This window comes from Salvelinus fontinalis, chromosome 9, assembly GCF_029448725.1.
Source record: "Salvelinus fontinalis isolate EN_2023a chromosome 9, ASM2944872v1, whole genome shotgun sequence".
Taxonomy (NCBI): domain Eukaryota; kingdom Metazoa; phylum Chordata; class Actinopteri; order Salmoniformes; family Salmonidae; genus Salvelinus; species Salvelinus fontinalis.
Window position 1 is genome coordinate 12,512,637 of NC_074673.1, and position 25,864 is coordinate 12,538,500.

At 44.2% G+C, this 25,864-nt stretch overlaps 1 protein-coding gene across 1 annotated transcript in view; it reads right to left on the reverse strand.

The window, feature by feature from the left end:
- cep290 (centrosomal protein 290) overlaps positions 1-25,864 on the reverse strand; it is a 52,452-nt gene that overhangs the window by 11,145 nt on the left and 15,443 nt on the right. Inside the window, exons 15-40 of the mRNA XM_055933424.1 lie at positions 25,493-25,593; positions 25,212-25,278; positions 24,166-24,278; positions 23,883-23,967; positions 23,514-23,650; positions 23,212-23,376; positions 22,100-22,249; positions 21,801-21,916; positions 21,266-21,368; positions 20,938-21,168; positions 20,550-20,723; positions 20,215-20,326; positions 19,810-20,015; positions 17,339-17,490; positions 16,998-17,109; positions 16,254-16,709; positions 14,024-14,188; positions 10,528-10,635; positions 9,230-9,364; positions 8,739-9,008; positions 7,223-7,330; positions 6,049-6,248; positions 5,521-5,734; positions 3,833-3,970; positions 3,320-3,541; positions 2,874-3,014 (exon numbers count right to left, since the gene is read on the reverse strand). Coding sequence (XP_055789399.1) covers positions 2,874-3,014; positions 3,320-3,541; positions 3,833-3,970; positions 5,521-5,734; positions 6,049-6,248; positions 7,223-7,330; positions 8,739-9,008; positions 9,230-9,364; positions 10,528-10,635; positions 14,024-14,188; positions 16,254-16,709; positions 16,998-17,109; positions 17,339-17,490; positions 19,810-20,015; positions 20,215-20,326; positions 20,550-20,723; positions 20,938-21,168; positions 21,266-21,368; positions 21,801-21,916; positions 22,100-22,249; positions 23,212-23,376; positions 23,514-23,650; positions 23,883-23,967; positions 24,166-24,278; positions 25,212-25,278; positions 25,493-25,593 — 4,181 coding nt within the window. The remainder of the gene's footprint in view (positions 1-2,873; positions 3,015-3,319; positions 3,542-3,832; positions 3,971-5,520; positions 5,735-6,048; positions 6,249-7,222; positions 7,331-8,738; positions 9,009-9,229; positions 9,365-10,527; positions 10,636-14,023; positions 14,189-16,253; positions 16,710-16,997; positions 17,110-17,338; positions 17,491-19,809; positions 20,016-20,214; positions 20,327-20,549; positions 20,724-20,937; positions 21,169-21,265; positions 21,369-21,800; positions 21,917-22,099; positions 22,250-23,211; positions 23,377-23,513; positions 23,651-23,882; positions 23,968-24,165; positions 24,279-25,211; positions 25,279-25,492; positions 25,594-25,864) is intronic.

A 25,864-nucleotide genomic window follows, 5' to 3' on the forward strand; every position in this document is an offset into this window, starting at 1 on the left:
GCTATATACAGGGGGTACCAGTACAGAGTCAATGTGGAGGCTATATACAGGGGGTACCAGTAGAGAGTCAATGTGGAGGCTCTATACAGGGGGTACCAGTACAGAGTCAATGTGGAGGCTATATACAGGGGTACCAGTACAGAGTCAATGTGGATGCTCTATACAGGGGGTACCATTATAGAGTCAATGTGGAGGCTATATACAGGGGGTACCAGTACCGCGTCAATGTGGAGGCTATATACAGGGGGTACCAGTACAGAGTCAATGTGGAGGCTATATACAGGGGGTACCAGTACAGAGTCAATGTGGAGGCTATATACAGGGGGTACCGAGTGAATGTGAAGGCTCTATACAGGGGGTACCGGTACCGAGTGAATGTGGAGGCTCTATACAGGGAGTACCAGTACCGAGTCAATGCGGAGGCTCTATACAGGGTGTACCAGTACCGAGTCAATGTGGAGGCTATATACAGGGGGTACCAGTACAGAGTCAATGTGGAGGCTCTATACAGGGAGTACCAGTACAGAGTCAATGTGGAGGCTCTATACAGGGAGTACCAGTACCGAGTCAATGTGGAGGCTATATACAGGGGGTACCAGTACCGAGTCAATGTCGAGGCTATATGCAGGGTGTACCGGTACCGAGTCAACGTGCTGGGGTACAGAATAGTCGAGGTAATTTATAAAGTGATTATGATAATAAACAGTGAGTAGCAGCAGTGTAAAAACAAAGGGAGGGGACTGTCAGAGAACAGTCTATGACTTGGGTGACTGGAGTCTTTGACAGTTTTTTGGGGCATTCCTATGACACCCCCTAGTATATAGGTCCTGGATGTCAGGAAGCTTGGCCCCAGTGATGAACTGGGCTGTACGCATTACCCTCTGTATTGCCTTACGGTCAGATGCTGAGCAGTTGCCATTTCAAATCAAATCAAATGTTATTGTTCATGTACACATATTTTGCAGATGTTACTGCGGGTGTAGCAAAATGCTTATGTTTCAGTGCAGTACTACCTAACAATACATGCAAATCCAAAACATTTATATAAAGGAATTAAGAAATATAGAAATGCTAGAATGAGCAATGTCAGAGTCCAGAATATAAATATATACTGTATGTATATGAAGGTGTGTATAGACATTATGGACAGTATTTGAATAGATAAAGTGTGTACAGTAGTAGTTATAGAGGATGAGCCTTGACTAGAATACAGTATATACAGTTGAAGTTGGAAGTTTACATACACTTAGGTTGGAGTCATTAAAACTCATTTTTCAACCACTCCACAAATTTCTTGTTAACAAACTATAGTTTTCTCAAGTCGGTCAGGACATCTACTTTGTGCATGACACAAGTAATTTTTCCAACAATTGTTTACAGACAGATTATTTCACTGTATCACAATTCCAGTGGGTCAGAAGTTTACATACACTAAGTTGACTGTGCCTATAAACAGCTTGGAAAATTACAGAAAACGATGTCATGGCTTTAGAAGCTTCTGATAGGCTAATCGGCATAATTTGAGTCAATTGGAGGTGTACCTGTGGATGTATTTCAAGACCTACCTTCAAACTCAGTGCCTCTTTGCTTGACATCATGGGAAAATCTAAAGAAATCAGCCAAAACCACAGAAAACAAATTGTACACCTTCACAAGTCTGGTTCATCCTTGGGAGCAATTTCCAAACACCTGAAGGTACCATGTTCATCTGTACAAACAATAGTACGCAAGTATAAATACCATGGGGCCACGCAGCCGTCATACTGCTCAGGAAGGAGACGTGTTCTGTCTCCTAGAGATGAACGTACTTTGGTGCGAAAAGTGCAAATCAATCCCAGAACAACTGCAAAGGACCTTGTGAAGATGCGGAGGAAACAGGTACAAAAGTATCTATATCTACAGTAAAACGAGTCCGATATCGACATAACCTGAAAGGCCGCTCAGCAAGGAAAAAGCCACTGCTCCGAAACCGCCCTAAAAAAGCCAGACTACGGTTTGCAACTGCACATGGGGACAAAGATCGTACTTTTTGGAGAAATGTCCTCTGGTCTGATGAAACAAAAATAGAACTGTTTGGCCATGATGAACATTGTTATGTTTGGAAGAAAAAGGGGGAGGCTTGCAAGCCGAAGAACACCATCCTAACCGTGAAGCACGGGGGTGGCAGCATCATGTTGTTGGGGTGCTTTGCTGCAGGAGGGAGGGGTGCACTTCACAAATAGATGGCATCATGAGGCAGGAAAATTATGTGGATATATTGAAGCAACATCTCAAGACATCAGCCAAGAAGTTAAAGCTTGGTCGCAAATGGGTCTTCCAAATGGACAATCACCCTAAGCATACTTCCAAAGTTGTGACAAAATGGCTTAAAAACAACAAAGTCAAGGTATTGGAGTGACCATCACAAAGCCCTGACCTCAATCCTATAGAACATTTGTGGGCAGAACTGAAAAAGTGTGTGCAAGCAAGGAGGCCTACAAACCTGACTCAGTTACACCAGCTCTGTCAGGAGGAATGGGCCAAAATTCACCCAACTTATTGTGGAAAGCTTGTGGAAGGCTACCCGAAACCTTTAACCCAAGTTAAACAATTTAAAGGCTATGGTACCAAATACTAATTGAGTGTGTAAACTTCTGACCCACTGGGAATGTGATGAAAGAAATTCAAGCTGAAATAAATAATTCTCTCTACTATTATTGACATTTCACATTCTTAAAATAAAGTGGTGATCCTAACTGACCTAAGAAAGGGAATGTTTACTAGGATTAAATGTCAGGAATTGTGAAAAACTGAGTTTAAATGTTTTTGGCTAAGGTGTATGTAAACTTCCGACTTCAACTGTACCTGAAGTGGGTAAAACAGTATGTATTCACCTTGTCATCCTTTAGGCCAAGGCCTTTCCTTTCTGGTGTTGACTCTGGTACACCTCTCCTTTCCAGCTCCGACTCCAACTTACGTATCTTCTTCTGCAGTGCCTCTACTGTGGGCCCCTTCCCCTCAGGGTCAGATTGACCCTGCACACACACACACAGTGATAATTATTTACAGTTAAAAAACACATTTTTGACACACAGACGTGTGCGCACATGCAGACACGCTCCCACATACACAATTTAAACAATTACATAGATTGATAACACAAATAGATGATCAATCAAACATACTAACAGAGTCACCCTCCAATCAATTGATAAACTACACAACTATTGTCCATCCAATTTGATTACATAATAATAATAATAATAATAATGAAATAAGCATATTCCTACTCCCCAGTTTGCCGATTGGACACAGAAACGAGTCGGACTGTGTCACTGACCTGCAGTCCGCTGTTGAGCCTCTTGATTCGCTGTTTGAGTTCGTGGATCTCCTCGTCTCTCTCTTCCTTCTCCCCCTGCAACTTGCTCTGGGTCTTCAGGCTCTTCTGGAGGTCCTTGTTCAGGCCTTCCACCTCCTCCTTCAGGGTGTTCTCCCTCCCCCTCCCTGCCTTCACAGCCTCCTTCGCCCCCTGGAGCTCTTCGTTTAGCTCCTGCACACGAGCCTGATGGAAATAACCAGAATAACATCTCTTGGTATGCATTCAAGGGATATACTGTGCCACTTGACAAAAGTTATTCTGTATTGATAATTGGTATATTAAAACATGTGCAGCATAACATGCTGATTATGTGTCATGACTGGGAATCTTAACACTTATCAGGAAAGATAAACCCTCTATCACTTACGAGTGTTAGCAGATTGTGTTTTAAGGCTTTGAAATTATGTAAGCGCTAGTTCATTAATAGCACGGTACCTAATATGCTATGAGACTGGGAGAGTGATGGGGACCAACCTTGAGGTCCTTGGTATGCTTGTCTACCAGCAGCTGGACATTGAGGCTATCCTCTCTGTGAGATGCATTGGCTATGATCTGCTGCTCCGCATGGGACGTCATCTCTGCCCTCAGCGCCAACAGGGCCTTACTCAGAGCCTGAGAGAAAGAGAGAGAAAGGGGGAAAATGGGAAAGTGAGATGGAGAGGATGACGTGGAAAGGCATAATATAGTTCCGGTCTGTTTAGTCAGTCTATTGTGACGTTTGGCAGTCATGTTCATGCTACCAAGATGCTATAATTACAATGACACAGTTCTATAGAGAGCAGACTATAAGACCAACAAACACAGTTGCGGCCAAATATATTGGCACCCTTGCACTTTTCTCAAATAATTCCCTATTTCTCCTAAAATGAGCTGGCATTTATTTTTTTAAATACACTTTTGGTCTCCACACCTTGTTATTGGAATTTCAACATTTCAGAACCAATTTTATTTTTGTAAACTTATGTTGACAATTTTTATTTAACAAATGGCATGGACAAAATTATTGGCACCCCAGAGCCTTTACTTGGTTGCACAGTCTTTGGCCAAGATAACTTCCAACAAATGCTTCTTGTAGTCATCAATGAGCTTGCTGCACCATTCTACAGGCAATTTGGCCAACTCTAAAGCAGAAAACTGCTCTAATTCTTTAATGTTTGAGGGGTGCCCTCCACCAACTGTTTCCAGCTCTCGCCATAGGTTATGGATGTGATTCAGGTCTGGACTCTGCGCTGGCCACTCCAGAACAGTCCAGTGTTTCTTTTTGAACCATTCCAGAGTGCTTTTGATGTGTGTTTGGGGTTGTTGTCCTGCTGGAAGACCCATAACCTTCAAAGGAGAAGGTTTTTGGACACTGGGTTGAACATTGAAACCGGGTCTCCATTGAAGGTTTCGGGTCTTAGAGCAGGACAACGACCCCAAACACACATTAAAACCACCTAGGAATGGTTAAGAGATGCGGTACTGTTCTGGAGCGGCTAGCGAAGAGTCCAGATCTGAATCACATCCATAACCTATGGTGAGATCTGAAAACAGTAGTTGGTGGAAGGAACCCGATAAACATTGAAGAATTTTAGCAGTTTGCTGCTGAAAAGTGGACAACATTGTCAGTAGACAAGCTCATTGATGGTTAGTGTTTGTCTGCAGTTATCTTGGCCAAAGGCTGTGCAACCAAGTACTAGCTCTGGGATGCCAATAATTTTGTCCATGCCATTAGTCTTTATTTTCTCAATTAAAATTGTAAACTTAAGTTTACAAAAATAAAATTGGTTCTGCAATGTTGAAATTCCAATAACAAGGTGTGGTGGCCAAAAGTTTTCAATCAATCAAAATCACATTTATTTTTAAAGCCCTTTTTACATCAGCAGTTTTTGTGCTTACACAGAAAACCAGCTTAAAACCCCAAACAGCAAGCAATGCAGATGTAGAAGCACAGTGGCTAGGAAAAACTCCCTAGAAAGTCCAGCATAGAAAGACAGGAATGTAGGAAGAAACCTAGAGAGGCACCAGGCTCTGAGGGGTGGTCAGTCCTCTTCTGGCTGTGTCGGGTAGAGATTATAAGAGTACATGACCATCAACTTATTTGAGAAGAAATAGAGAATTATTTAAGAAAAGTGCAAGGGTGCCAATATATCTGGCCACAACTGTATCGTCCTAGTCTTCACCTTCAGTTGTTTCTCTTTCTGGTTGAGCTGTGCTTTGAGTCTCTCCACCAGGTTCTTCATGGTGTTGCTGGGCGAGCGGACGTTGGCCTGTTTCTGGGCCTCCAGCTCTGTGCGGAGGTAGTGCAGCTCCTTCTCCATCTGACCCAGCTGAGCACGCTGCTCCTCAGCCTCCCCTGACAGGGCTTTGGCCTGGGCTGCATGACGCTCCTCCAGCCTGGAACACACACAGTTGGGTTAAGCTAAACACAGGGCACAGGTTAAATTGGTTAAACACAGTTTGTATAGATAGGATGAAATTATCGACAAAGACAACTAAAGAATCAATATTTTCTGAGTTAAACAAGCCGAATCCTAGTTTACATATAGCTTTATCATTTACTGTTTCTTTCTACCTTTTCCTGATCACGTACAGTAGGCCAATGTAAATGCAGATCTCAATTCTCAATTACATGACAGATCAGGTAAACAATGTATGTAGCTTAGCACTGAGTATCTTTGGTGTGCATCTTAAGCCGGCCAGTGACTTACTTAGCCCTCTCTGAGGCGTGCTCTTTGGCCTGCATGGCTGTGAGGTTCCTCTGCCTATCCAGCTCTGCAATGAGGCCCTTCAGCCGGTCGGTCATGGAGGACAGAGAGCGGTCTTGTTCCACCACCGTCTGTTCCATCTCAGCTAGGCGAACCAGGTGCTTGGTGGTCGGCACCGTTATGGTGGGCTTCTTCATTAACTCCTGGGGACAACAAGGAGAATAACAGAAGAGATTTTTGGGTCGTTCCAGGAAAAGAGTGCCTTTTGCATCTCTTTGATATTTAAGTAGAAATTGTGCACCAATATTTAATCTTAAAAGCCTGTTATATTAAATGAAGTGTCCTTTAATATAGACCACGTGGAAAATTCAATACAACCGATTTTTATATGATTAACTGCTTGCTAAAGTGCCAAAATTCAGCATTTTGACCTGTCCATCCAACACTGTGTCACTTCTAGGAAGATTTCAACCCACTTAATCCAAAATGTCTCCAAGTCTCACTATCATTATAAAGCCCTAGCAGTTATTTTTGTTGCTTTGACAAAGTCATTTCTGAAAATGATTATTTAATGTGATTAGTGATTCATTTACGTCTGTCCCTCATTTTAAGGTCAACCCTGTTACATGAACTAAACTCTTGTTTTAATATTCCTTAAAAAAAACGTTTTTTCAAAAGAAACATTGAACATCTAATAGTCAAATCATAGTGTAAAAGCAGGTGGGCTTGTTAAACTTTTTTTGGACATTTTCTGGTGTTTTGTGATGAAAAACTGAGTGGTCAACCCTGTTACTTTATTTGGCACTTAGTAAACACTTACTATAGTCTTTTTATTTAACCTCTTGAGATGGGAAAACATGTTCTTTATGAAGCTGAACATGTGATTTTTATGACAGAGTGTTAAAATAAGGTGAAATCAAAAGTTTATTTTGATCAAGTTACACTTTTCAAAAGGTACAGAATTGTTGGAATGATCTTTTTAACGGGACAAAGAAAGAATAGTGAGTAACATGGTAAAAGTCCATAGCAATTTTGTATTGGTGGTAGACATCAATGATCCTTCCAAATGGGAATCCTAAAACCAGAATTTCTGAAAAGCCAGAGAAAGTTTCTGAAACTTTGTAACCCTAACACAGCCCAAGAGAGAGACATGGTAGAGCTAGGCTGGGCTACATACCAGTGCGGTCTGTTTGAAGCGGTCCATGGAGGTGTCAGTGTGCAGGTCCAGTTTCTGGTGCAGCGTCCTCATCTCCTCTTCATGTCTCCTGGTGATATCCTCCTGCTCCTGGGGTTAATACAGGAGGCCACAGCAGTCAGAACCAATAAACCAACAGTACACACCACAGCCATATACGGATACACTATATATACAAAAGTATGTGGACACCCTTTCAAATTTGTGGATTCAGCCATTTCAGTCACACCCATTGCTGACAGGTGTATAAAATCGAGCACACAGGCATGTATCTCTGTAGACAAACACTGGCAGGAGAATGGCCTTACTGAAGAGCTCAGAGACTTTCAACGTGGCACCGTCATAGGATGCTACCTTTTCAACAAGTCAGTTCATCAGAGCTGCCCCGGTCAACTGTAAGTGCTGTTATTGTGAAGTGGAAATGTCTAAGAGCAACAACGGCTCAGTCGTTGGTAGGCCACACAAGCTCACAGAACGGGACCGCTAAGTGATGAAGAGCGTAAAAATCGCCTGTCCTCGGTTACAACACTCACTACCGAGTTCCAAAGTGGAATTGGAAGCAATGTCAGCAAAATAACTCTTCGTCGGGAGCTTCATGAAATGGGGTTCCATGGCCGAGCAAACGCACACAAGCCTAAGATCACCATGCACAATGCCAAGCGTCGGGTTGGAGTGCTGTAAAGTCGCCGCCATTGGACTCTGGAGCAGTAGAAACGCGTTCTCTGGACTGATGAATCATGCTTCACCATCTGGCAGTCAGACGGACTTATCTAGGTTTGGTGGATGCCAGGAGAACACTACCTGCCCCAATGCATAGTGCCAACTGTAAAGTTTTGGGGAGGAGGAATAATGGTTCGGGCTAGGCACCTTAGTTCCAGAGAAGGGAAATCTTAACACTACAGCATACAATGACAATCTAGACTGTTCTGTGCTTCCAACTTTGTGGCAAAAGTTTGGGTAAGGCCCTTTCCTGTTGAGCATGACAATGCCCCAGTGCACAAAGCGAGGTCCATACAGAAATGTTTTGTCGAGATCGGTGTGGAAGAACTTGACTGGCCTGCACAAAGCCCTGACCTCAACCCAATCGAACACCTTTGGGATGAATTGGAACGCCGACTGCGAGCCAGGCCTAATCGCCCAACATCAGTGCCGACCTCACTAATGCTCTTGTGGCTGAATGGAAACAAGTCCTCTGCAGCAATGTTCCAACATCTAGTGGAATGCCTTCCCAAAAGAGTGGAGGCTGTTATGGCAGCAATGGGGGGCCAACTCCATACTAATGCCCATGATTTTGGAATGAGATGTTTGACAAGCAGGTGTCCACACGGAGAGACAGTTAAAACAACTTCTCGCACCCTCTTTTTCTCTAACACTTTCTAATATGTCTAAACGGCCATTTGATGTTTAAGTAGAACATCAACATCAAATTGTGCATCAGATACACTTAGCAGGCTTGTTGCTTCCTAGCAATCCTATAGTTCTCTATCCCCTGCTGTACCTGTCTAGCCCGGGCCAGTAGGTTCTGGTACTTCTTAAGGACCTCCTCCTTCTGGTCCAGGCGTCCCTGCAGGTTGTTGATGGTCTGGTGGGCCACCTTGAGGGCCGGCTGGCTCTCCCTCTGGTCCTCTTGGTGCTTGGCCAGGTCTGCCAAGAGCCTCTCCCTGTCTGCAGCCGCAGGGAGCCGCAGACGCAGCTCATTGATTACCCGGTCCCTGGAGAGGATGTTCTGCTCTGCCTTCCACAGGGCAGATTCCTTCTCCTTCAGCTTCTGCTCAGGGAGAGTGGAGCAGAAGAGAGACAGCCTCATAGATGAACCACGTTTAGACTTACTTTTATACTTGCCTTTTACAATCTTTTACAAGGGATGGTGCTCTAAGGCATGTGGTGTGATCGTCCACCATAATGTGTGTACTTTTAAGGCATTTCCTGTGTGTCAACTGTGGGGTAAGTAATAATATAGCAAACAAATACATGCTACAGTATATTCACCTCATCTAGTGTTTTGCAGGTGGCCTGGGTCTCCAGGATGGTGCGGACGTGCTCTTTGATTTTCCTCAGGGCAAAGTCCAGCTGGTGGGCCAGGGGAAGGCTTGCGTCTGGCAAGGCTGCGGTAGCCTCCTCAAACTACATACAATACACACTAGGATTAACTGAGAGGAGGAGTATAAATCCTTGGTTATAAAAAATAAAAATGTATTGTGTAACTTACCAAAGTTACGATAGATTGCCATATATTTTCTGTTAATTACCAAAATTACTGAAGGTTTCAGTAACTTTGGTGAATTACTGGTAGCTTTGCAACCCTAATCTTGTGTGACTAGATTATTTATTGAAAATACATTTGATTTTGAGCATTCAAGTACATACACTGAGTATACCAAACATTAGGAACACCTTCCTAATATTGAGTTAGACCCCCCCAGAACAGCCTCACTTCGTAGGAGCATGGACTCTACAAGGTGTCGAAAGCGTTCCACAGGGATGCTGGCCCATGTTGACGCCAATGCTTCCCACAACTGTGTCAAGTCGGCAGAATGTCCTTTGGGTGGTGGAACATTCTTGATACACATGGGAAACTGTTCAATGTGAAATACTCAGCAGCGCTGCAGTTCTTGATACAAACCGGTGCGCTTTTGTCTTGCCTAGTCACCTTCTGAATGGCACACATACACAATCCATGTCTCAATTGTATCAAGGCTTAAATATCCTTCTTTAACCTGGGCTCCTGAGTGGCCCAGCGGTCTGAGACACTCCATCTCAGTGCTAGAGATCAATATAGACCCTGGTTTGATTCCAGACTGTATCACAACCGGCCGTGATTGGGAGATACATAGGGCGGCGCACAATTGGCCCAGTGTTGTCCGGGTTAGGGTTTGGCTGGGGTAGGCCGTCATTGTAAATAAGAATTTGTTATTAACCGACTTGCCATTCTTAAATAAAGGTTAAATAAAACATATAAATAAATGAATCTTCACTGCCTGAAGTGGATTTAACAGGTGACATCAATAAGGGATCATAGCTTTCACTTGATCAGTGTATGTCATGGAAAGAGCAGGTGTTCCTAATGCTTTGTATATTCAGTGTATATCCACGGCTTGCAAAATTATAATTAATGGCAACCAGAAAGAAAACGTTAACTTCATTCCTATTGGCAGACAATGGGGAGGCTAATGTACAGTAAATGAATGTCAGTGTGTCTGTGTCCCAAATGGCACCCTATTCACTACAGCATATAGAATGCCATTTGGGGCACAGCCAGTGTGTGTCTGTTTGGTGTTAGACAGTACCTTCTGGGCAGAGCCTATGATTAGGTTCTGCTGTTTCTCATAAAGATCCAGCTGGCGCTCCAACTCCACCTCTCTCTGATCCCACGACATCTGACGCTCCTCCTGAACCTGGGGGGGGGGGGGCAGACTGTGTGAATGTCTGTCTTTGTGAGTGTCTGTTAAACAGATCTCTGTCTGTTAAACAGATCTCTGTCATCATGCCATTGTGACTTTGTCTGTGTCCCAAATGGCATCCTATTTCCTCTATACATTACTTTGACCAGGGCCCACGTAGGGCTCTGGTCAAAAGCAGTGCACTTTATAGAGAATAGGGTGCCCTTTTGGACACAACCATTGTCCTAGATCTGGAGAACATGCATGGTCTGAAGCCACCAGTACTAGTATTTAGGGAGTCCATCTGGAGCACTGTATTTTTAGGGGTATAAAACTAAACCATCTGAGCATCAAACACATAGAGACAACAAGTCCTCTATGTTCTCCTCTTGTTCCGATTATGACTGACTCTCATGGGGAGATACATTACACTATAAAGCCCAATGTCATGGGGCGATGACATTACACTATAAAGCCCAATGTCATGGGGCGATGACGTTACACTATAAAGCCCAATGTCACGGGGCGATGACGTTACACTATAAAGCCCAATGTCACGGGGCGATGACGTTACACTATAAAGCCCAATGTCACGGGGCGATGGCGTTACACTATAAAGCCCAATGTCACGGGGCGATGACGTTACACTATAAAGCCCAATGTCACGGGACGATGACGTTACACTATAAAGCCCAATGTCACGGGACGATGGCGTTACACTATAAAGCCCAATGTCACGGGACGATGACGTTACACTATAAAGCCCAATGTCACGGGACGATGACGTTACACTATAAAGCCCAATGTCACGGGACGATGACGTTACACTATAAAGCCCAATGTCACGGGACGATGACGTTAGACTATAAAGCCCAATGTCACGGGACGATGACGTTACACTATAAAGCCCAATGTCACGGGGCAATGACGTTACACTATAAAGCCCAATGTCACGGGACGATGACGTTACACTATAAAGCCCAATGTCACGGGACGATGACGTTACACTATAAAGCCCAATGTCACGGGACGATGACGTTACACTATAAAGCCCAATGTCACGGGGCGATGACGTTACACTATAAAGCCCAATGTCACGGGGCGATGACGTTAGACTATAAAGCCCAATGTCACGGGACGATGACGTTACACTATAAAGCCCAATGTCACGGGACGATGACGTTACACTATAAAGCCCAATGTCACGGGACGATGACGTTACACTATAAAGCCCAATGTCACGGGGCGATGACGTTACACTATAAAGCCCAATGTCACGGTGCAATGACGTTACACTATAAAGCCCAATGTCACGGGACGATGACGTTACACTATAAAGCCCAATGTCACGGTGCGATGACGTTACACTATAAAGCCCAATGTCACGGGGCGATGACGTTACACTATAAAGCCCAATGTCACGGGGCGATGACGTTACACTATAAAGCCCAATGTCACGGGGCGATGACGTTACACTATAAAGCCCAATGTCACGGTGCGATGACGTTACACTATAAAGCCCAATGTCACGGGACGATGACGTTACACTATAAAGCCCAATGTCACGGGACGATGACGTTACACTATAAAGCCCAATGTCACGGGACGATGACGTTACACTATAAAGCCCAATGTCACGGGGCGATGACGTTACACTATAAAGCCCAATGTCACGGGACGATGACGTTACACTATAAAGCCCAATGTCACGGTGCGATGACGTTACACTATAAAGCCCAATGTCACGGGGCGATGACGTTACACTATAAAGCCCAATGTCACGGGACGATGACGTTACACTATAAAGCCCAATGTCACGGGACGATGACGTTACACTATAAAGCCCAATGTCACGGGACGATGACGTTACACTATAAAGCCCAATGTCACGGGACGATGACGTTACACTATAAAGCCCAATGTCACGGGGCGATGACGTTACAGATTCATAAATTCACTGAAGACAAATTGTAAACAGATTCATAAATTCACTGAAGACAAATTGTAAACAGATTCATAAATTCACTGAAGACAAATTGTAAACAGATTCATAAATTCACTGAAGACAAATTGTAAACAGATTCATAAATTCACTGAAGACAAATTGTAAACAGATTCATAAATTCACTGAAGACAAATTGTAAACAGATTCATAAATTCACTGAAGACAAATTGAAAACAAATTCATAAATTCACTGAAGACAAATGTAAAGATTCATCAATTTACTGAAGACAAATTAAAATTTGAAATACATGAAATTGCTCCACTTATAATTATCAAAATGTGTGAATATGTGAATGTTCATTCAATTTATCTCTCTCTCTCTGTAGAAAGTGTCTGTATGCTGCTGCTATTCGGTTTTTTATTTGATCATATCCTGGTGCCTAGTCACTTTACCATGCCTTCACGTACATATTTACCTCAAATACCTTATTATTATCTATCCTGATGCCTAGTCACTTTACCCTGCCTTCACATACATATCTACATCAAATGCCTTATTATTATCTATCCTGGTGCCTAGTCACTTTACCCTGCCTTCACATACATATCTACATCAAATACCTTATTATTATCTATCCTGATGCCTAGTCACTTTACCCTGTCTTCGTGTACATATCTCCCTAAAATACCTTATTATTATCTATCCTGATGTCTAGTCACTTTACCCTGTCTTCATGTACATATCTCCCTAAAATACCTTATTATTATCTATCCTGATGCCTAGTCACTTTACCCTGCCTTCACATACATATCTCCCTAAAATACCTTATTATTATCTATCCTGATGCCTAGTCACTTTACCCTGTCTTCATGTACATATCTCCCTAAAATACCTTATTATTATCTATCCTGATGCCTAGTCACTTTACCCTGCCTTCACATACATATCTCCCTAAAATACCTTATTATCTATCCTGATGTCTAGTCACTTTACCCAGCCTTCATGTACATATCTACCTCAAATACATTATTATTATCTATTCTGATGCCTAGTCACTTCACCCTGCCTTCATTTACATATCTACCTCAAATACATTATTATTATCTATTCTGATGCCTAGTCACTTTACCCTACCTTCACATACATATCTACATCAAATACGTTATTATCTATGCTGATGCCTAGTCACTTTACCCTGCCTTCATGTACATATCTACCTCAAATACCTCGTACCTCTGCACATTGATCTGGTACTGGTACTCCCTGTATATAGCTCCATTCTTGTCTATTTTATTCCTTGTGTTACTATTTTTCTTCTTCTTCTTCTTTTTTTAACTCTGCATCGTTGGGAAGGGCTCATGAGCAAACAAGTCTACACCCATTGTATTCGGCGCACGTGACAAATACAATTTCACTAGATGTTGTGTCTGTCTGAAGTGTGTATTTTCTCTCCTCACAGTGTGCTGCTGTACGCTGTCTTCCTCCAGGGTACGGATGGTTCTCTCCTGCTCAGCCACCAGGCTCCTCAGGTAACTGATCTCCTCTCTCTGGACCCCCAGCTCCCGGCCCCGTCTCAGCTCCTGCAGTCTGACCTCCTCTATCTTCTTGTGCCAGTCGTTCACCTGAGAACATTCATATAGAGTAGACAACATGAGGAAAAACACATTTTCCCATTGAAGACAATAGACTGGAGTTTGGTGAGGAAGGATAGTTCCACTACTGGAGTTTGGTGAGGAGGGAAAGTTCCAGTACTGGATGGAGTTTGATGAGGAGGGATAGTTCCACTACTGGAGTTTGGTGAGGAGGGATAGTTCCACTACTGGAGTTTGGTGAGGAGGGATAGTTCCACTACTGGAGTTTGGTGAGGTGGGATAGTTCCACTACTGGAGTTTGGTGAGGAGGGATAGTTCCACTACTGGAGTTTGATGAGGGAAAGTTCCACTACTGGAGTTTGGTGAGGAGGGAAAGTCAGAAGAAAAGCTATACAATGACAGAGCAATAGATGGTCATACCAAGGATCATTTACACTATATATATATTTATTCTTGCTAGAGTTGCCCAGGTCAACTATAAGCGCTGTTATTGTGAAGTGGAAACGTCTAGGAGCAACAACGGCTCAGCCACGAATTTAGTAGGCCATACAAGCTTACAGTACGGGACAGCCAAGTGCTGAAGCCCGTAGAGTGTAAAAATTGTCTGTCCTCGGTTGCAACACTCACTACCGAGTTCCAAACTGCCTATGGAAGCAACGACAGCACAAGAACTGTTCGTCGGGAGCTTCATGAAATGGGTTTTCATGGCCGAGCAGCCTCACACAAGCCTAAGATCACCATACTCAATGCCAAGCGTCCCCTGGAGTGGTGTAAAGCTCGCAGCCATTGGGCTCTGGAGCAGTAGAAACGCTTCACCATCTGGCGGTCTGACGGACGAATCTGGGTTTGGCAGATGCCAGGAGAACACAATCTGCGCCAATGCATAGTACCAAACTGTAAAGTTAGGTGAAGGAGAAATAATGGTCTGGGGCTGTTGTTCATTGTTCGGGCTAGGCCCCTTAGTTCCAGTAAAGGGAAATCTTAATGCTACAGAATACAATGACATTCTAGACGATTCTGTGATTTCAACTTTGGGGCAACTGTTTGGGGAAGTCCCTTTCCTGTTTCAGCATGACAATGCCCCAGTGCACAAAGCGAGGTCCATACAGAAATGGTTTGTCGAGATTGTTGTGGAAGAACTTGACTGGCTTGCACAAAGCCCTGACCCCAAACCGAACATCTTTGGGATGAACTGGAACACTGACTGAGAGCCAGGCATTAATCGACCAACATCAGTGCCTGACCTCACTAATGCTCGTGGCTAAATGGAAGCCCCCACAGCAATGTTCCAACATCTAGTGTTGGAACAACTCTGAACCTCAAAGCCAGTTTCACTGCATTTTTTCATTGTTGGGACACCAGGTGTGTGCAATTAATAATCAGGTAGAACAGAAAACCAGCAGGTTCCAGACCTCGTAGGTTAAGAGTTGAGTACCCCTGTTCTGGTGGAAAGCCTTCCCAGAAGAGTGGAGGATGTTATAGCAGCAAAGGGGGGACCAACTCCATAATAATGCCCATCAACGAGCATGTGTCCACATACTTTTGGTCATATAATGTATAAGCCTGAACAATAACAATAAAGCAATTACAATTCAACACAAATGACTAGCTCTGGATTGGAGGGCTATGAAGAGGTCCTGGTGGGTTGCCATGGTTATTTAACTATTCGATTTAGAATTTTAGGACCCCTTTAGGTACTCGTCCTCCACTGTAAAAAAAGATTTTGGAAGTTATAGAAATGCATTTATTAATGTCTAGATAATTTTTTGACAAATATATTCTGTAACATATGCCTTAATGCATACTTTTAAATTATATTATGTGAACTGAACATATATATATATTTTGTTATTATATAAAAACAGATTCCTTTTTTTTAATATTACTGTCCCCACGACAACAAATAAATACTATTAAAAATAAATACAGTTAAATATTTGATTGAAATACTGTAGAATTACATTAATTCCTATGGAGGACTGCTCCTTCTGTGGAGTACCAATATGGGGGATGGTGGCTTCAAAGCCTTTCTTTGGCCATTACATAGCATCAACAATCCAGGGTTTATATACATCATTGGTCCTTGCCCACCCACCTTCTGAGCTCCTTTCACATCCTTCAGCGTAGCTATGAGCTCCTCTAACCCTTTCAGCCTCAGCTCCAGCTCCTGGGCCTTCCCCTCCATCCTCCTCCTCTCCTCCTCTGCTCTCCTCTTCTCCTCCTGCGCGGTCCCTCTATCCTCCTGCAGGCGCATCATGGTCTGAGAGAACTTCTCCTGCTGGGCTAAGGGCAGAGCCCCGGAAAACTGCCTGCGGAGAGACTGGATGGACTGTTGGAGGTGCCTGGCTCGGTTCCGGCCTTCCTGGCGAGCATGGTACAGGGATTTCTCGCTGGCGTCCAGTTTCTGCTCGGCACGGAGCATGTAGGCCTCAAGCTGCTGGATCCGGGTGGCGGTGCCCTCTAGCTTCCCCACGGCGGCTGATTCGCTGAGCTGCAGCGCTACGATGTGCTGGTGGAGCTTGGCGATCAGGGCTCTCTCGTCTGACTGGGACTGGGTGGACAAACAAGACAGAGCAGGACAGGAGGGAAAAGTTAGCATTAGCAACAATGCTAGTAGTGAGATAAATTTGAGCAACATGGTAGTTAGCTATTCTAACTACCGGTATGCACAATGAATAGCCAGTCATTCCTTGCAATGGTATCATTGTTAAACTTGATCAACTATTGACAATAAGAAGATTTCTCATCTCTCGTGGTTGAGTTACTTGAGTAGAATGAGGATGAGTTATATGAATAAGGTTAAATAGGGTTGAATAGCATCCGTGTTGTGTTGCGTTACCTGGTAGTCGAGGACCTGCCTCCTTAGAGCTTCAACCTCCTTCTCTCTGGACTGCTGTCTGGCCTCCAGGGCGGACACCTGCATCTTAGCCACGTCAGACACCTCCCTCAACCTGGATACATAGCATGGTTAGCACCTTATCCCATTACCAACTGCCATTATAAAACGCAAGCTTACTGGGCAGTAGTAGTAAAGCTTACTAAATCAGGGATGGGATCAGGGCACATTGCATTTAGGCTAGGGCATTAGTCCAGTTTCATTAGTCAGAATCACATACACGTAAATATAACTAGATCACAGGAGGAATTATCACATATTACATGAGTGGACTTAGTACATACATTGAGGCCTCCACCTTGAGTTCGGCCTCAGCCTTCTCCAGCTGGGTGATCCTGGCGCGGTCGGCGTTGCTGCCGTCTTTAGAGACACTGTCGGCCAGCTCATCTCTCAGCTCCCGCTCCATTCTCTGGGCCCCCAGGTACAGCTTTGTTAGCTGGGGACCAACAACACTTCAGGTCAGGGGCTTTGTGTCACTATAAGACATAGTCCAGGATACTGGATGGCCTTGACCAGCCATGTTCTCTACTAGGGACAGGTGTTGAGAATTGCCATGATCTATACACACTATATATGCAGTGAATATGATTATTTATTCAATGCTTCCATGTGTTTGCATCTGTCCCTATCCAATAAACTATCAAATGAAATTGAAATGATTGTCCATTGCCACAGGGAACAGAGATTTGTCTTTTCAAATCAAATCCAATGTTATTAATCACATTCGCCAAATACAACAGGTAGGCCTTACAGTGAAATGCTTACTTACGAGTCCCTAACCAACAATTCAGTTTAAAAAAAATATTTAAAAAAATGTAAGAATAAGAAATAAAAGTAACAAGTAATTAAAGAGCAGCAGTAAAATAACAATAGCGAGACTATACACAGGGGGGTACCGGTACAGTGTCAATGTGCAGGGGTACCGGTACAGAGTCAATGTGCAGGGGCACCGGTTAGTTGAGGTAATATGTACATGTAGGTAGAGTTATTAAAGCGACTATGCATAGATGATAACAACAGAGAGTAGCAGCGGTGTAAAAGAGGGGGGAAATGCAAATAGTCTGGGTAACCATTTGACTAGATGTTCAGGAGTCTTTTGGCTTGGGGGTAGAAGCTGTTTAGAAGCCTCTTGGACCTAGACTTGGCGCTCCAGTACCGCTTGCCGTGCGGTAGCAGAGAGAACAGTCTATGACTAGGATGGCTGGAGTCTTTGACAATTTTTAGGGCCTTCCTCGCACACCGCCTGGTACAGTGGTCCTGGATGGTAGGAAGCTTGGCCCCAGTGACGTACTGGGCTGTACGCACTATCCTCTCTGTAGTGCCTTGCAGTCGGAGGCCAAGCAGTTGCCATACCAGGCAGTGATGCAACCAGTCAGGATGCTCTCGATGGTGCAGCTGTATAACCTTTTGAGGATCTGAGGACCCATGCCAAATCTTTTTAGTCTCCTGAGGGGGAATAGGTTTTGTCGTGCCCTTTCACAGCTGTCTTGGTGTGATTGGACCATGTTCGTTTGTTGGTGATGTGGACACCAAGGAACTTGAAGCTCTCAACCTGCTCCACTACAGCCCCGTCAATGAGAATTGGGTCGTGCTCGGTCCTCTTTTTCCTGTAGTCCACAATCATCTCCTTTGTCTTGATCATGTTGAGGGAGAGGTTGTTGTCCTGGCACCACACGGACAGGTCTCTGACCTCCTCCCTATTGGCTGTCTCGTTGTTGTCGGTGAACAGGCCTACCACTGTTGTGTCATTGGCAAACTTAAAGATGGTGTTTGAGTCGTGCCTGGCCGTGCAGTCATGAGTGAACAGGGAGTATAGGAAGGGACTGAGCATGCACCCCCCTGTGTTGAGGATCATCGTGGCGGATTTGTTGTTACCTACCCTTACCACCTGAGGGCGGCCCGTCAGGAAGTATTGATGAGCTTTGAGGGCACTATGGTGTTGATCGCTGAGCTGTAGTCATTGAATAGCATTCTCACATAGGTGTTCCTTTTGTCCAGGTGGGAAAGGACAGTGTGGAGTGCAATAGAGATTGTATCATGTGTGGATCTGTTGAGGCTGTATGCCAAATTGAGTGGGTCTTGGGTTTCTGGGATAATGGTGTTGATGTGAGCCATGACCAGCCTTTCAAAGCACTTCATGGCTACAGATGTGAGTGCTATGGGTCGGTAGTCATTTAGGCAGGGTACCTTATTGTTCTTGGGCACAGGGACTATGGTGGTGTTACAGACTCGGACAGGGAGAGGTTGAAAATGTTAGTGAAGACACTTGTCAGTTGTCCAGCGCATGCTCGCAGTACACGTCCTGGTAATCTGTCTGGCCCTGCGGCCATGTGAATGTTGACCTGTTTAAAGGTCTTACTCACATCGGCTGCGGAAAGCGTGATCACAGTCTTCCTGAACAGCTGGTGCTCTCATGCATGTTTCAGTATTATTTGCTTCGAAGCGAGCATATAAGTAGTTTAGCTCATCTGGTAAACTTGTGTTACTGGGCAGCTCTCGGCTGTGCTTCCCTTTGTAGTCTGTACGGGTTTGCAAGCCCTGTGTAGAGTAAAGGTGGTCCAGAGTTTTTTCCCTTCTGGTTGCACATTTAACATGCCAATAGAAATTTGGTAAGACGGATTTAAGTTTCCCTGCATTAAAGTCCCTGGCTACTAAGAGCGCCGCCTCTGGGTGAGCGTTTTCCTGTTTGCTTATGGCGGAATAGATGCTTTGTCCCTTCCCTAACTCCTACACGATGTAGATAGCCCTCTCCTACCTCGGCGAACTTTGTCTCCAGCTCCACGTTGCGCTCCTCCACCAGCCTGAGAGAGTTCCTGAGGTGTTCGTACATCTTGTGGGCATGCTCAGCCCTCTGTCGCTCATTCAGCTCCTTCATCTCCAAGGTGGTGATCCTCCTGGACGTTGATATAATCTCACTGTTGGCCACTGCCTTCGCTGCCTTGTCCATGCTGCTCTCACCACCTGGGAATAGAAAAACGCTCCAGGGTCAGAAATACGGTTGGAAAATTCTAAGAATCTTCCAAATTAGATTTCTGAAAAACTCGGAAACTTCAAGAAAGTTCAGGGAATTTTGCAACCCTTGTCAGAAATTATAGGGCTTTGGAGAGACAATACAGACTCTAAAAGTGAAGTATTTTCAATCCTCAGTTGTGAAGCTTACCTAATGTGTTGATGTGCTCCCAGGCTTGCTCCAGAGTGTGGAGTTTCTCCTTGGTAATCTCCAGCTCTTTATTGAGGGCAGTGATGTGCTCACGGAGGGACATGTTCTCACCCTAAAAGTAGAAGGGAAAAAGAAAGATAGGGTCTGAGTCCCCAATAAGCTCTCAATCAACGAACGAGGAGCCATAGCGTCAATAATTATCCACTAATAAAGGTTTAATTTGACACATTCACTGTTAACTACTAAACGAAAGTTCCTTTTCTTCATTTGCACTAATATTAAGTCATTTGAGATTCCACCAGTCCTGAAAAGGAGACGGGGAGAGGAAGACCTACTTCTAGGTGTTCTAGGTTGGTGGTCCTCTGCACCAGGTGGTTGTCTTTCTGGAGCATGTCCCTGTATTTCACCGTCAGCTCTGTGTATTGCTTGTTGGCCCTCTCCAGCTCTGATGAGGGGACGCTGTCATCCAGGGCTTTCTGCAGCGCTGCAAGCTTATACGCTGCCATGTCCTACAAAAAATACTATATCAAGTCTTGTGAAGAAAATGATTGAATTGGGGGTTAAATTATTCTCTATACCAGTCATTAAAAGTATACACTTCAAAGTTATTTCTTGGTCGTTTGTCAGTCAAGTGAACTCTTCTACCCTTGACCCTTCTTTTATTGTTCCTGGATAGGTGTATGCAATATGGCAACATTTCAGACAATCAGAGGGCACGTGTACCTTGTATCTGGTCAGGTATCCTATCCTCTGTGTGACAGAGGCCTGCATGGTGCTGAAGTCATCCCTCAGTTTGTTGTTGTCCTTGCGGAGGTGCTGCTCCTGCTCCAGCAGGGTGGTGTAGCGATGTGTTAGAGACTTCTCGTTCACACGCAGAACCGTCATCCTCCGGGCCCCCTCCGCCACCTGCCTCCGCAGCTCCTCTGGATCCTTCTGCAGTGCCTCCAGCCAGTGCTATTGGACACAGTGGGGATTAGAAATACATTGAATATCATGCAGAGAGTTTAGAGATACAGTGAACCATTGAGCAATGTTTGGCTCTGTCACTCACGTTGAACTCTTTGATCTTTACTGTGTCCACCAGCTTCTGCTCCTCCAGCTTGTTCTTCATCTCTGTGAATGTCTCCTTCTCCTTCTCCCAGACCTCCTTCTCACTACACCATCATAATACTCAAAGATAAGTTAAGAGTTTTGTGTTCAATTCAGCTTTGTGGGTATCAGTCTTGCTGTATGCAGGTGTGTAGGGAGGACCGAGTTAAAATGACACATTCACTTTTCTGGTGCCCTAAAAATAGGGGGCTGAGTTAGGGTTAATAATCTGAACAATAATGGGGGTGTCCATGTTGATCTTTTCAAGCATAAGGGGGTGTTCTGATTTGGTAGGTGCGCAGCACCACTGTCATACTGTACATGCTGTACACTGTGCTTCTACACATGCATTGCTTGCTGTTTGGGGTGTTAGGCTGGGTTTCTGTACAGCACTTTGTGACATCAGCTGATGTAAGAAGGGCATTATAAATACATTTGATGTACAGTAAGCTTGGTCCTCAAGCTGCAGATGATCTCAACCAACTGCCCTACTGTACCTTTGGTGCTCCTTGTAGAGGAGTCCCTGCTGATGGCGAATCACAGCAAACTTCCCCTTGTACTCTTCCAAGGCTGCCACCAGCTGCTGGCTTGACTCCTCTTTGTTTTTAATCTCCTAAAAAATAACATTATATGTGAAAATGTCTCTTAAATCATTTGGGAGACGAGTTACAGAGAATAATACAAGAAATAGTGCGTGTTTGAGATCGGCTGCATTGCAGTCGCCAACTGCTTTGTTGTCAATCTCAAACACAATCAATTAGGCTAACAGTGATGGGCGAAGTTGGGCGAGACTGACCCGTAACAGTCGAACGGCATACTCATTCAGAGAGCTGATAATCTCAGTGCTGGATAGGGCCATGTCGTCAGGGAGATTCAGGGTCCTAAAGATTACCCCACCCCCTTTGGACTTTCTCAGCGCCTCCATATCGCCCTCCAAACGGGTCACCTGACCAACAGAGATAGAAGGAAAACAGTATTAATTTGGCACCTATTATAGATTTAGTCTTAAATGGTATCCCCTATTATAGATTTAGTCTTAAATGGTATCCCCTATTATAGATTTAGTCTTAAATGGTATCACCTATTATAGATTTAGTCTAAAATGGTATCACCTATTACAGATTTAGTCTTAAATGGTATCCCCTATTACAGATTCAGTCTTAAATGGTATCCCCTATTACAGATTCAGTCTTAAATGGTATCCCCTATTATAGATTTAGTCTTAAATGGTATCAATGGCAGCAGTACATATTTACTAGACATTGAAAAGACTGCAATGAAAAAGACATCTGTGTCACAACAAAATCCATGGAACAACTTAACGATGGAATCAAAGTAAGGGAAACAGCGCCATTGTCCGCCCCACCACCGCTGTTACTGTTGTTTTGTTGAAGAAGCGGAGGTGAGGAGCTTTGCGCAGCATGGTAAAAACACATGCAGTACATCTTCTGGTGTTCTATCACGCGTGCACCGATGTCAGAGGAGAAAAGAAACAGTGCTGGTTGTTTGCAGTAACCTCTTTGTCATTGGAATATTGCAGATGGACGTGGCAGTTTCACCAATTAAGGAGTCCAGCTTTAAGCTATTGAGGTGGAATGGAATTACAGTGCCAGTAGGTATGAGGTTCATATGGATTGGATGCCATTACTACTTAACATTGAGTTATTCATAGCCTGCAGGTACCTGATTGTTTCTGCCATTAACAACACTACATTGTTGCCTTGACAAACAGTCTGCCTGTGGCAAAATAATATATAACAAGTTGACAAAAGAAAGAAATGGACAGACATTATTTGGCCCTTTGTGAAAAATGTATATACACTCATACAACAGCAAAATATAATTCTGTGGCTTTCTCATAACTTGCCCTACATACTGTACAGTAAGTACAACCAGCCAGCTGGATACCTTTTCTTTGGCTTTGACCAGTTGACTCATGGCGCTGGCAGCTTCCTCCCGAGCTGCCCTCATTTCCTGTCTGATCTCGTCGTTCCTTCCCGTCAGCTGGTCTACCTGGGCCTTCAGGTGGAGGCTGGTGTCAAACTTCCCATCAGAGTTCTTCATCTCTATTGCCTGGAACATGGAACATGGCGGAGCAGGGTTGGGGTCAATTCCATTTCAATTCAGGGCATGAATGAACATTCTAAGAACAATAGAGTGACGACATATCAAATGTGGACAGCTCTGATGATGCCACTGGCTACACTTACACGGACCAGCTTCTCCAGACTGGGGACAGAGACAGCAGCTTGTGAGGAGGGGGTTTTCTGTTGAGCATCCTGGATGGCCTGAAGAATCTCCTTCATACCTTGTTCCAGCTGCTTGTTCTCCTTAAACAAGTCTTCCACTAAGGGACACAGAGAGAAGAGAGCAGCGCTTATCCAACTGTGTTCAGGGATTCCTTTGGACATCCATGTTTCTCACTCAATGCATTGACACTACCTAGTCCTTTACTAGGAAATTGTATTGAGGAAGACATAGTGTGCATTTCTGACAGCGTATAGCGTGAAATGCTGTGAGTGGCCATAAAACTACTTCAACATTTCCTACTATACGATATACTGCCAGTTTGTACATACATTTGGATTTAAATTGAGAAGACTGGGTCCTCTGATGCTCCAAGTCTCTCTCCTTATGGTTCAGTTCTCTCCTCAGATGCTCATACTGTAAAACAAGTGGGAAAGGATGTATAAAAGACAGGATATAGCCTACATAAACCATACAGTGGAAAAAAACTGGCAACAAAAAAATGTCAGGGTGATGTCTTCGGTGATGTCATGGTTAGGTCGTATACTGATTTATAAAGGCCATTTTTGAACGTCTTTTAATGACCAGAATTCTGACATCCTTCTGTCATCTAACCTTGCGTTTGATCTCCTCCTCATCTGCAGAACTGAAGGTTGGTGTTGGTATCAGTTTGATGGATCTGGTGGGCTTGGCATCATCCTCTAGCAATGAGCTGGTCACTGTGATCCCTATGATGGAGAAAATTGGGTTTATCAGCACAAAAATACAGATAGACTTAGTTAAATGGGGGATGAAATACTACTAACTTACATTTACATTTAAGTCATTTAGCAGACGCTCTTATCCAGAGCGACTTACAAATTGGTGCATTCACCTTATGACTTTCAGTGGAACAGCCACTTTACAATAGTGCATCTAAATCTTTTAAGGGGGGGGGGGGGGGCAGAAGGATTGCTTTATCCTATCCTAGGTATTCCTTGAAGAGGTGGGGTTTCAGGTGTCTCCGGAAGGTGGTGATTGACTCCGCTGTCCTGGCGTCGTGAGGGAGTTTGTTCCACCATTAGGGTGCCAGAGCAGCGAACAGTTTTGACTGGGCTGAGCGGGAACTGTACTTCCTCAGTGGTAGGGAGGCGAGCAGGCCAGAGGTGGATGAACGCAGTGCCCTTGTTTGGGTGTAGGGCCTGATCAGAGCCTGAAGGTACTGAGGTGCCGTTCCCCTCACAGCTCCGTAGGCAAGCACCATGGTCTTGTAGCGGATGCGAGCTTCAACTGGAAGCCAGTGGAGAGAGCGGAGGAGCGGGGTGACGTGAGAGAACTTGGGAAGGTTGAACACCAGACGGGCTGCGGCGTTCTGGATGAGTTGTAGGGGTTTAATGGCACAGGCAGGGAGCCCAGCCAACAGCGAGTTGCAGTAATCCAGACGGGAGATGACAAGTGCCTGGATTAGGACCTGCGCCGCTTCCTGTGTGAGGCAGGGTCGTACTCTGCGGATGTTGTAGAGCATGAACCTACAGGAACGGGCCACCGCCTTGATGTTAGTTGAGAACGACGTTAGTTGAGAACGTTGAGAACGAGAACTTGTTATCAGTAATTGTATGGCATGCTGGCTAACCAACTTGTATCTCCCTCCTATAGTTGTGTAGCATGGAGCGGATATTTACCTTTGTCCTTTACCATTCGCCTGATTTGTTTCTTCAGTTCAAGTCTCTCCTCTTCCAGTCGTTCGATCTGTGGAGTCAAGTGGGGTCGTGAGGGAAACAGGGCCACAGGCTGAGCTAAAGGTTCCATCCAAATGGCACCCTATTCTCTATATAGTACACTATTTTTAACCAGTGCCCATAGTATAGTGTACTACTTCTTTTAATGCACTATGTAGGGAATAAGGTACCAAATGGTACACAGTCAAATTGACGTCAAGAGGTTCCTTCCCATCCCTATCTACCTCTTTGGTGAGAACCTGGTTCTCTGCTTGGAACTGCCTCTGTTTCAGGGATTTGGTTCTTCTGAATTCTGTCAGATCCACTTCTTCTTTGGGCTCCAGACCTTATGAAAGAGGATGATGGATGAATACAAAAACTGAATGAAAGGATATCCAACAATTAAAATGTCTAGCTAATAAGGCAACTCACTAACTTTATGAAATATAACACCTTCCAACAGGAAATTCATTGTCTGCTGTCACTCTGTTTTTTATGTCTTTGTTATTTGTTGCTTGTTATTTTTTTATTAAATGAAAGGATATTCAACAATGAAAAAATGTCTAGCTAATGACATCATTCATTAACTTTATGAAATATAACACAATCCAACAGGA